The sequence below is a fragment of the Microtus pennsylvanicus genome, chromosome 9 (genome assembly GCF_037038515.1).
Source record: "Microtus pennsylvanicus isolate mMicPen1 chromosome 9, mMicPen1.hap1, whole genome shotgun sequence".
Taxonomy (NCBI): Eukaryota; Metazoa; Chordata; class Mammalia; order Rodentia; family Cricetidae; genus Microtus; species Microtus pennsylvanicus.
In genome coordinates, this window is record NC_134587.1 from 59,829,156 (window position 1) to 59,841,418 (window position 12,263).

At 52.2% G+C, this 12,263-nt stretch overlaps 1 protein-coding gene and 1 long non-coding RNA gene across 2 annotated transcripts in view; both read left to right on the forward strand.

Moving 5' to 3' along the window:
- The window catches only part of LOC142857618 (uncharacterized), a 46,017-nt gene that overhangs the window by 9,389 nt on the left and 24,365 nt on the right, over positions 1–12,263 (forward strand). The gene's annotated exons all lie outside the window — the stretch shown is intronic.
- Positions 126–2,630, forward strand: Sox1 (SRY-box transcription factor 1). The gene has a single exon (XM_075986168.1). The coding sequence runs from the start codon at positions 870–872 to the stop codon at positions 2,043–2,045; it is 1,176 nt and encodes a 391-aa protein (XP_075842283.1). The 5' UTR covers positions 126–869; the 3' UTR covers positions 2,046–2,630.

A 12,263-nucleotide genomic window follows, 5' to 3' on the forward strand; every position in this document is an offset into this window, starting at 1 on the left:
TTGCTCTGCCGCCCGCGCCCAGTGTATCTACTCCCTCCCCACGTCACTCGCCAGCGCGCCATGCAAATCACCGCCGCCGCCGGCTCCCATTGGCCGCGGCGCGCTCATTTAATGGCAGCCCGGGCCCGGCGTATGGCTGCTGGGCCCCCCGCGCCACCGGCCCCGCGTGTGCCTCCGCTCCGAGCGCACGGCCCCAGGCAGGCAGCAGACAGCTTGTCCTGCGTGCAGCGGCCCAGCTCTCTGGCTCTCTGCACGCGTTGGCACTCGCACCGCTGTCCCTAACCCCCTCCCTGGCTGCACGGTGATCGCCCCCTCCAAACCCCCCTTCGAGTCCCCCTCAGCGCCTGGCTCCCCCCAGGCACCTGGGACCAGCACATGCCCAGCGCACGCGGCGCGCCGCCCTGCTAGAAGTTGCGGCCCCAGAGTTGGAAGCTGCCAAGGAAGCCAGCACAGTAAAGAGACTTCGAGCAACCAAGAAGAGGTAACGAACTCGGTGTCGGGCCCGGTGGCACCGCTTCAAACCCAGAAAGTGGAACCTCAACTTGGCCACGACTGCACCTGTTTGCACAGCTCAGCTGAGAGCGCCCGGACTGCAGGAGCGGCAGCGGCGGCAGCGATGATCCCGGCCAACGGCCTCTTTGGCAAGTGATTTGTGCACCCAGAGAAACTTTCCACCTACGAGCTGGACCCGCGCTAAGTGCGTGTGCTTTTGCCTCTTTTTTGTTGTTGCCTCCACCCAACCCCCTTCTCTCTGTTAGGCAACCCCCCCCCAGTCTCTCTGGGCTCTCTCTCCACCCACCCACCCCCACCCGGCCGTCTATGCTCCAGGCCCTCTCTTTGCGGTGCAGGTGAACCCGCAAACCGCCCAGATGTACAGCATGATGATGGAGACCGACCTGCACTCGCCCGGCGGCGCCCAGGCGCCCACGAACCTCTCGGGCCCGGCCGGGGCGGGCGGGGGCGGTGGTGGGGGCGGGGGCGGCGGTGGCGGCGGGGGCACCAAGGCCAACCAGGATCGGGTTAAGCGGCCCATGAACGCCTTCATGGTGTGGTCCCGCGGACAGAGGCGCAAGATGGCCCAGGAGAACCCCAAGATGCACAACTCGGAGATCAGCAAGCGCCTGGGGGCCGAATGGAAGGTCATGTCTGAAGCTGAGAAGCGGCCGTTCATCGACGAGGCCAAGCGACTGCGAGCGCTGCACATGAAGGAGCACCCGGATTACAAGTACCGGCCGCGCCGTAAGACCAAGACGTTGCTCAAGAAGGACAAGTACTCGCTGGCCGGTGGGCTGCTGGCGGCCGGCGCAGGTGGCGGTGGCGCAGCCGTGGCCATGGGCGTGGGCGTGGGCGTCGGGGCGGCAGCGGTGGGCCAGCGCCTGGAGAGCCCGGGCGGCGCGGCTGGAGGCGGCTATGCGCACGTCAACGGCTGGGCCAACGGTGCCTACCCGGGCTCGGTAGCCGCGGCTGCTGCAGCCGCGGCCATGATGCAGGAGGCACAGCTAGCCTACGGGCAGCACCCAGGCGCGGGCGGCGCGCACCCTCACGCGCACCCGGCGCACCCGCACCCGCACCATCCGCACGCGCATCCTCACAACCCGCAGCCCATGCACCGCTACGACATGGGCGCATTGCAGTACAGCCCCATCTCCAACTCTCAGGGCTACATGAGCGCGTCGCCTTCGGGCTACGGTGGCATCCCCTACGGCGCCGCAGCAGCCGCCGCCGCCGCTGCTGGCGGCGCGCACCAGAACTCGGCTGTGGCGGCCGCGGCAGCTGCAGCGGCGGCATCGTCGGGTGCCCTCGGTGCCCTCGGCTCGCTGGTCAAGTCAGAGCCCAGCGGCAGCCCGCCGGCCCCTGCTCACTCGCGGGCGCCGTGCCCCGGGGACCTGCGCGAGATGATCAGCATGTACCTGCCCGCAGGCGAGGGTGGAGACCCGGCGGCTGCAGCGGCTGCCGCGGCCCAAAGCCGACTGCACTCGCTGCCACAGCACTACCAGGGCGCGGGCGCGGGTGTCAACGGCACGGTGCCCCTGACGCATATCTAGCGCCGCGGGGACGCCGGGGACACTGCGGCTCGAGGCCGCCGACGCGGCGACGAAGAGCGTGAGGCCTGCGCCGCCGGAGCCTCCAGAGCTCGACTTTGTACAGACGACTCCACGTTCCTGTAAAAAGACAGCTCTGGAGGTCGGAGCACCAGGTGACATCTGCCCTCTCTCTCACCTTTGCCGGGACTCCGAGGCGCTGACACCAGACTGGCGTCTTAGACTGAACTTTGGTGTTTTCACGAGACCTTTTGTACAGTATTTATCGTCCGCAGAGGAGGCACACGGCGTTTTCTCGGCTCGGGAGGACAAAAGACAAAACCCAGCGAGGCGATGCCAACTTTTGTATGACTGCCGGCACTGTAACTTTCTCCCGGGTTTCCTATCCGCCGGCTCTTCTGCCTGAGGCCTGAGTGACTGACCTCGAGCTGTTCTCACTTGTTATAAATGTAGTAAGGCAGACCCAAACATTTACAAGTTTTTTGTAGTTGTTACCGCTCTTTTGGGTTGGTTGGTTCATTTATACCGCGATCCCCTCTCAGACGGTGGAGATATATTCTGGGTTTTGTAAAACTCTGTATCCGAGCATTTCCATTTTTGTTTTGTTTTGTATTATTTCTTGTAAATGCGTTGTGACATTTTTATTTTAGGCGCTGCGGTAAGGGGGGGGGAGGAGTCAGATTATGTACATAGCCTGCAAGTCTTTCATCTAAAAAAGAAAAACAAAAAGAGACCCCCCCCCTTTCCAAAATGCATCAAAATTTGAATCAATACGTCTAAGAGAGAAAAGGCCGTTTCCCTATGAAATTGAAACGTGCTAATTTTATATGCATGATTTATGAGCTCAAAATACAATTAGCAATCTGTTGACGGAGAAATTATCAATAGGGCCCAAGAGTAAGGGAGCCCCACCGAGCGGAGGGCAGCGTTTCAATGGCTTTATTCAGTGGGAAAAGAGGAAGCTAAACTCCAGAGATTATTCTGTAGAGTTGAAGTTAACACAAGAGGGAAGTAACTACAAAGTACTTCCTAATAGTTTCGCAGTTTAACTGCCTGGCCCTGGCATTTTTTTTTTCTTTTTGCATTTCTTTGCTGTGGCTCTGCCCTTCCCCCTACTGTAGCAGTTTTTGAGGCAGCTTGGTCCTGGTTGGAAGGAGAAAGGACGGTGCTCAATGATGGGGCTGGTGGGACGAGGCCAAGGATGGGGGACAACGATCACCACCAAGACAGCGTGCCTTTGATATCTCCGTAATTGGGATTGTAAGTGAAATTACCTTCCAGTGGTTCAAGGAAGCAATCCTGACCCAGAGCGCACCACCACTGTGTCCCTCACCCAGGTCCTATCCCAACACCTCCCTCTTCCTCTCTGGGAAAATGCAACATAAATTTGCGGATTTTCTTACACACACACACACACACACACACACACACACACACACACACACACACACGCACCCCCCCCCTCTCCTGTGTGAAACGGGATGCAGGTTGCTAGGGAATGTAAACACAGAATGCAGTGTTTTATTATTCCTGACCAGATCTTGAGGTTGTTTGATGCTTTAAATATTTTTAATTATATTTTTTCTAGGTGTTTATTGGTATATTGCAGGGTTTTTTTTTTCCTGGAATTTAAAGTTTTCTGTAAAACTTTGTCTTCAGGTAATCTGACAGCATTAAATATTGCATTTAAACTTATATGCAGCAAATATGTTTTGAAATTAATCATGACATTAGGATGAAATTCTATTTTTTGAAGGACATTTTCCTTAAGTCCAGGTGGAAAATGATACTAATTTCAGCATTCTTTCCCCTCATTTTCCCGCTTAGTTTCTTTTCTTTTTCTTCTTTCTTTTCTTTTTTTTTTTGAATGAGTATGGACTAGCTATTCTAAAGTAGACTTACTCTACCGATTCAGTAAGACCTTAGCTCAGCCTACATTGGAGAATATCCTTTCGTATAAATGCTAATCTTACAAGTGACATGTATGATTTTTTTTTTAAAAAAGTAATTTTGATGATTTTGCTTAAACCCCTCATTCCTTAACCTGATTGCAAGAGATTCAGGAATGATGCCCACTGCTTTCTGATAAGGTAATAAAATGACCCCCCCCCCTTTTCCCTTTCTTCATTTTTCTTTTAGGGTTTTTGCTCTGTTATTTCCAGAACTGGTTTACTTGCTTAGGAGTCCAAGAGGGGAGCGCACTCAGGCAGTCAGGGAAAGAGCCCCGTTCACCTCAGGGAACTTCTAGGGGACTTTCAGGTCCAGCCCACCTTCCCCTTAATATACAAGGGACTTTGCTGACCGGCTCCCAACCACAGCAGCTTCAGTGGGAGGCAGGGATAGCCACACTCACCTCTCTCATGCCTGGGCTTCTGAGGTTCCTGTGCCTTGGCTATGGGCTCACCATCACAGGAGTTATGGCCCACTTTAAGTGAAGCACACCACATAAAGTTAGTCATCTTGCAAATACTAGACAGCTCAGCCCCCTCATTCCTTGTGTTTTGTGTTCCCTATTTGAGCTCCACCCAGTTAGCTGGAATTCTTTGTGCCAGGCCTCCAAGCCACCTTCCTTTGGGTTCTACTGATGTGAGAGACTAGGAGAAAGTCTCTAATGACTTAATTTGAAAACAAAGACAGAGGATTAGGGAGGCCTCCTCTCAAGATTGAGGCCAGATCCAGGCAGGCTCTCTCCAGTTAAAATAAGTGGAGATAATTTTCTCCTAGACCTTACTTGGAGCCCAATTCAGGGCTAAATGCAGTTCCTAACCAAGCAACGCACATTTGTGTTCACGTGAGATTCTTTGTGGTCGTTTTCCCTTGATAATTCACTTCCAGTGCCAGGGCTGTGTTCCATTCTACTAGTGCGATTTTGTTTCCCATCTGTGGCGAGTGGAGCAGTATTTTGTGGCGGCTGGATAAAGTTTGCATAACTTTGTGTAGGGCACCAGAGTGGCTTCTAAACTGACCGGTAAACTAAGCAGTGTGATTTGCTTGATGGTCTCGTTCCCCCCCCCCCCAGCCCCCGTCTGCCCCCTCTCCTCTCTCTCCTTCCCTCTCTCCTCTTCCCCTTTCTTTCTTCCTCACTTAAAAAAAAACAAAAAAAAACAAAAAACTCACTGCCCCGTTTTTATTGTTGCCACCGAGACTTTGACACCCTCCCTCAAACCCACCAGTAGGCAGATGAAACGAATTAATTTTTTTTTAAGGAGTTGCGGGCGCAGCGCGCCTGATCTGCAGATGTGTCGGGATGTGACTGATAGGTCTATTAAAATCATGCGTGTGGGAGAAGAATAACACTCATATTCACGCATTTCATTCCCCTCCCCCTACCCCCCCAACAAAGACTGGGCACTGCCACACTCTGTCTCCGGAAAATTCCAGTCAATTCGAAAAGCCCTCCCCAGCACTCGTGCTTTGGGTACGCAGGAAAGCAAGCTCGGTCCAGCCAGGGTCCAGCACCGCTGGCTCAGGCCCCTGTGCTTTTCTGGTCACGCCTCCTCCCCACCCAGCTTCCGCAGCGGGTGTCCGGGAGCCGGCGGTGGAATCCAACCCTAGGTTAGAGTCCTGGGAAAGTTCAAGAAAAAAGCAGACTTGGCCTTGGCGCAAGAACTAGTTGGCGGGATGGAGAGCCTCCGGCGGATAGGGGGGAGGATACTGCGCAGGCCCCCGGGGAGAGAGCGCCAGAGTCCTTCTGCGCGGGGTGGCGGGTGGACTGGCAGCTGCCAGGCTGCCTCTGGGGCTAGAGGCTGGGGCACCACACCCCTCCCTCTGCTACTTCCCTCCTCCTCCGCCCCCTCGCCCTCCCTCTTCCCCCGCTAGGCCCTTCACCTCCAGCTGCGCCCTGCAGGACCTGGCTTCACCCACCCCCAGAACCAGCCAGCGGTCAGTGCGGCCACTGACAGCGCCCTGCGTCCCGGGTGTTGTAGCCAGGATCCCACGTGCTCGAGCCGGGACTTCTGCACTCTGCCTCCCGTGTCCCAAGTCAGGCTTCTGTGGTTCTGCTCCCAGCTGCATCCCGCACCGAGCTCGCTCTTCTCCCACGTCCTTCTCTACACCCTCTGGTCCACCACTTCTTCCCTTCCCCTCCTTTCTTCTAGCCCTCCGTCTGCAGCCTCTGCTCTTGCCGGGCTTTCCCTCGACAGGCCCTCCCTTTGTCTTAGCGCGGTCCGCTTCCCGCCTCCGAGCCCCCTCTCCTCTCCCCACGTACACTCTCCGGCATAGCTGCCCCGTCGGAGGCGCAGGTTCAGAGCGATCCATCCCCTCTTCGAGTTCGCCCATCCTTGCGGGGGTAGCAAGTATGGGCTTGGCACCTACCTTGCTCACGTCCACGCTTGCCCGGAGGCCTTTGGGGGAATTAAGAGAGGAGGGTTTGCGCTAGACTACAGGATTACAGTGGAGAAAGTTCTGATTTGGGGTCAGGCTCAAGCCAAACCCTTTCACAATCAGTGGGGGAACCAAACAGGTCCCAGGCGAGGCCGCAACAAGTGGGCACAGAGTGGGGGAGGGGAGTCAGGGTCTCCTGGAAAGCAGGGTCAAGGAAGAGGCAGGGTGGCCCTCCTCGCTGCAGAACTAGGCCCTGGGCTGCAGCAGTCACAGGCGAGATCGTTTGGGCCTCGGTCTGGGCCTAGACAACGACGAGATGCCTTCAGAGGTATCGATCTCAGGGAAATGTCTGCTCTGACCAAGTCTGGGGGTTCGCTTGTATGCTGCTCTTTGGCATTTGAGTCTAAGGAAAGCTGCATAGGCCTCTGCCTAAGAAGCAGAGGCTTTATAAACACAGCTGAGCATACTTAAGCAGCAATAAATAAGTAAAACAAAATTAAGACCAAGTTCTTGAGAGCTGGGGTGAGCTAGACTCTTGGCAGTCCTTCTCTTTGGGAGCTGTGGGTGAGGTGCTGTTGAAATGCCTTAGGGCTGCGGTTTCTGTTGCCGACCTGGTTCTCTACACGGGGTGAGGGCAAAATGCGCTATTTGTTTAGACTGATGGAGGCCTGGAACCTGGCGTGGTGGAGCAGTCGGAAGCTGGATGACAAGGAATGAAGTTCCTTAGAGCCCCAAGGACTCATTCTTACCGGGACGAGTCCGCTGGTAATGTTTGGCAAGTGTGGGAAATATGTTAAGAGCTCAAGGAAGCAGTATAGTCATAGACAAAGAGCATATGTTGGGTAGTAAAAATAAGAAGCACAAAAAGGCCAGCTCTTCTAAATTTGTGCATGCACATAAACAAACACCACCGGCAAGGAGAAGGCAGAGCGGGTTTTAGGTGTTTCTTTGTTATTTTGTTTTGTGTTTATTTTTCTTTGATACAACTCTTGGTGAACTCACACATCCTTGCATAGTGGACATGGTGTGGCCTGTCACACAGGTAGGTAGAAAGTATGTTCCCAGCTCAAAGTTCAAACTCGAAGACCAGGATGTTGTTAAATGATCTCTAGGGGAAAACTGTCCGTGGCAGAGACACTGGCCACCGAGTCTCCCCAATGCCTCGCGGGCAGCTCCCGAGGGTTTAATTGCCCTCAGCCACTTCAGAACAGCCGTGTGGGCACATTAAAGGCGCTGTTTGTGGAGAACAGCAGGTCACCACACGCAAAGCCTCGGAATAGTCAGCCAGTCAAATCAGTGGAAAAAATCAGCTTTTGTTAGATTTTGCAGTTTCGGGAATTAGGCATTCACTGCGGAGCCGCAGTTGTGAGAAATTGCAATGTCAGGCGTGTTCCCAGTGGGGAAATATTGTGAGTGTGGAGGATCGTAAGATGGGGCCTGACAATGGGGAAACTGACAAGAGCCATCACCCAGACGTTGTTTTCTCTCCCAGCACCCCGGAAATGCTAACAAGAGACGTTACTTGGCAGCGGTGGCACCAGAGTCAGGTCTGCACACCGAGTGCAAAGAGACATGCACAGTGCAAGACCCAAGCCCAGTTTCACGTGAGTCAGGGAATCCACAGACAAAAATGCCCTAGAGATTTAAAAAAAGAAAAGCCAGCTATACACCAGTTAGAAATAGCATCAGGATCTTCTAGGAAAAAATAATAAAGTGGAGACCAGTGTCTTGTTTCTAAGCAGCAGAGTAGAGGACACCCAGGTGAGCATGTTTAACAAGGAAGAGGACCTCACAGTCAAGCTTTAAAAAGCTAAACCCACAAGCACATTCAGTAAATGGAGGGACTCGAACCTGTGCTGGGCAGAGCTGGACCCTTTGTTTCTACACTGAACCAAAGAGAGAAGGTTAACCTGGACGTTGGCTCTCTACACTTGAAAAATAGAGTACTCTCAACTGCGGGTCTGTAGCTCAGATGTGAAACCAAAATTACCAAACACCTAGGTGGGACATATCCTACAGGGGATTCAGAGCGCAGCACACAGGAGGCTTCCAGGAACAGTCAGGTAAAGTGGAGAACTGGGACTTTAGGAGGCAGGTATAGCAGAAGTGGGATGCACTGATCCCCTCCTCCCCCGCCACCAGTGTTTAGGGGCTTCAGGGCTACTGGAGAGCTGTCACACTCCCTGTCTGTTCGGCAGACGTCATTCATGCCTGTTACCAGGTGCCCATGATTCCAACATCAGCGGGACAGGGCTCATGCCTCCTGGGTGAGTCCCGTGTCACACAGGTAGGAGTCATGTTGTAGAGTTGTGCCAGAGGACACACCCTGAGCATCTGGCCTGGCCACCGTGATTGGTGGCAGTGCTGATGGGGTCCTTAGGAGAGCGGGCTTTGTTATGGTGACTTTGCACCGGGCTTTCCACACCAAACTCAGATCTGGAGCTTTTGCAAGGGTGGTGGTCTCTCATCCTCCATGCTCTGATCAGGACCTATACAGGCTGACCGCAAGTGCCCCCAAGAATCTGCCCTGTGTCAGGCACAGTCAAAGAGATGCTGATAGTGACCCCGGAGGACACTTGGAAAGTCTGTGTTTGCAGATGACACTGTGTGTGTGTGTGTGTTTACCATGGGCTACTACCAGGGCTATGTCAAAATCATTAAGAGTAGCAATTTGGTATTTATAGAGTGCTCATTCAGTTCTTCAGTTGGTGATTTTTTTGCGCGGGGGTGGAGGGAGCAAAACCAACAGTGGCAGAAGGGAGTTTTCTGGAGTTGCAATATTTGGATCTTGTGCCTGGGAGGCAGCAATGGAGCCTAGTTTTGATTCCCTCTGCTGGCCGACTCAGCCCACTTGAGCCCGCTCCCAAAGGCATTTTGGGTCTCCTGAAGGGTAGGTAGTCTAGCAGCCCAGGGGAGGGAGGCACACACGTGTGTGTTCAGAAATCATTGAGTGACAGGCCTGCTGGGACCAGACAGTCTTTCCGGATGCCTTCTTTTAACTAAGTGGGTTTGTCTATGCATGAACTGGATTGACACAACTCTGGTGTTGACCAGAAACATTCCTGCTAGCCAGATGGCAAAACACCAGTTATCGGTGCCTACAATATGACCACATTGTTCTCCTCAAATGTATCAGAACTACATCTGTGAAATGGGTATGCCCTGTGAGAGTCTCGCAGGAAGACCTGTGTACGTGAACGTGTTATGTGCAGATTAAATGGCTTGTCCAGTAGGGCCCAATGTGACAGTGACCTTCATTGTACTGATAAGTACAGCCACCGCCCACAGTGAATGCAGTACATGATTGACAGGTAAGAATATTTGAAACCAGAGAGGATGGGAAGACTTTCATTTTCAATTTTAAAATGCTCGATTAAAATAATAAATCATTTATTTCAGTGTTCCGGGCTAGGGGGGAAAAGGACTGCAAACATAGTGTTGATTTTAAAATACTATGAAATTTGGATAAATGGCATGCTCTCTCTACTTGCTAAGGGAAATTATATGCAGCATAAAAAAGTAAGATGACGCTGTATTCTTCTAATGTAAATAGATCATACGCAGTCACCATTTCTAACAATGGAATGCCATGCAAAGTCACAGTTCAAATTAGATTATTCGGTTTCACCCATCAAGACATAATATAAAAAAACGGGCAAGTGCAAAGCCAATTCCCAGGCTACAAGTTTGATATCAATGTCAATAGCAGGCATTCTGAGATGGAACAGTTTTATGAGGCTGTTCGAATAGATAGATCTGCGGAGAGCATTTATGATAGCGTTTTCAGATGACTTCTTTATTTTAATTAGCTCCCAGAGGGTCACCTTCCCTTACTCTTGCAGTCCCGACTGCTGGCACTGCCTGAGAGAAGTTCTTCCCGGGTGAATGTACCCTGTGCAGAGGTCACATGGGGACAGACACCCCAACATCACCCAGCACTTGACAACAAATACATGCTGTGAGCCCCGCAGCTATGCCTGATTTGGGGTTGCAGGAAGCTGTCATTCCCAACACGGCCAGGTTCTGTGCATGTCACAGAGAGATGACATGATCGTTGATGTGAGTTGAGTTCACGGGACAGATGCAAGGACGGCAGGACCGGTGGAGAGGAGGCTGGCCTAATTCCAGGAACCCCTTGGCCTTCTGAGTGCAGAGGAGGGACAGGGGAGCAGCACCCCTGTGGTGTTCTTCTGGAGTTCCTGACTGAGGATCTGGCTCCCTGATTATAAGAGGGAGCAGCTGGTTGACAGACGCAGGAGTGGACAGAGGAGTGGGTTGGCTTCCTTGCTGGGCAGGGCAGGGGTGTGCCTCCAAGCCAGAGAAGGGCTTGGAGATTCTGCTGTAGTCTCAGTAAGAGATGAGCAATGGGGAGCTTGTCCTTTGCTTCAGAGTGTCCTGGAGGCCTGCTGCACACTTGGGCACCTGGTGCGTTCAGGGTGGTCTGTCATGGCACAGGGTGTTAGGATGGGTTTTCCTTTAGGACCCCGTGGCCGAGCCCTCTCTGCACCAGAGTGCTTCAGGCACCTGGAAAGGAGCTAAAGCAGGAGAAATGGGCAGTGGCCGGAATTGAATCCGACCCCCTATACTGCTGTCCCACCTTGCCCTGCAGGGATTTTAAGGGCTCCTGGTGTGGAGGTGTCTGAACACTGTGAGACCCACATGGACATGGCTTATCAGCTATCCCAATGGACTTAGCTCCAGGTATATGATTTATTAGCCCTTATTGTGTGAATCTGAATACATAGCCTGTAGAAATCCCTAAACACGGAACTGGATACGGCTGTAGAGGGGTCTGTGTGGAGCTCAGGAAGCAGCTAGGTCCATGCCCCAGGGTGGAGCTGTGCATATTCCATGTTCCCACTCTGTTCTCTGCTCCAGGTCCCCAAGCTGCAGACTCCTCAGAATCCCATAGGGAAGTCAAAGAAAACAGTGCAGGGTTTATAATCTAGGACATCTCAGAGGCCGTGTGAAGTAGACACCTGGCTGGAGGTGGTTCTCAGCCTCCGTGTGAACATGGAACTAAATGCCGGTGACATCTCAGGCTGCCGGTGACATCCCAGACAGTTTAAGTGTTAAAACTGATTCCTGTGGGGACAGTGGAGCACACCAGGAAATCCACTGCCAACACCAGCCTGGCAGGGCTCAGCAGAGCAGTGTAAGTGGCTAAGAAAGCAATAATGCAGGTGTCCCAAACCTCTGGTGCTGTGACATGCCATTGCGATCTTCAGATGTGTCTGGCCGTGCTCAATTATCATCTAATGCATGTGGCCCACGGGCTACAGGCTAGACATGCCTGCAGTGGAGAGAGAATTTTTATTCTTTTAAGAGTGAAAAATATTTATTTTAATCTTTGTATATTATTTAATGATTGTCAAACTATCATAACACTACACTAACTTGTTGGGTCTCAAGCGCTGGACAGAACCAGCAGGCATTCGCAACAGCCAGGGAACCGTGGACGGTGTGAAATTTTATGCTGTCTGCTGCAGCATTAACCTCGGCTCACAGGTTCACTTAGAAATACGAGTTGTTGCTTATGCCTTCGTGAAGTTGCACAGCTTAATTTAAGCTGTGGCTTGAAATACAACTTTATATTTTCTGCGAATAATTGCCAGAGGTGATGTATTCATTCTGGAATAATAAAGTGTTGGTTTAATTAGTTTTTTAAGAATTTTATATAATTTCCCTTACAGAGTGGATAATTTACTTTATTATCCAAATTTCATAGTCAGTGTTTTGAAATTGAGATGACATTTCTAATAGTATTCTCAGTTTAAAGACCGAAATAAATGACTTATTTATTTATTTATTTAAATGAGCGAGAAAGTTTTTACCTTGGCATCTTCCTCATTAACATAACCGGATTTAAATTGGGGATAATGGAACACAGCTAAAGTG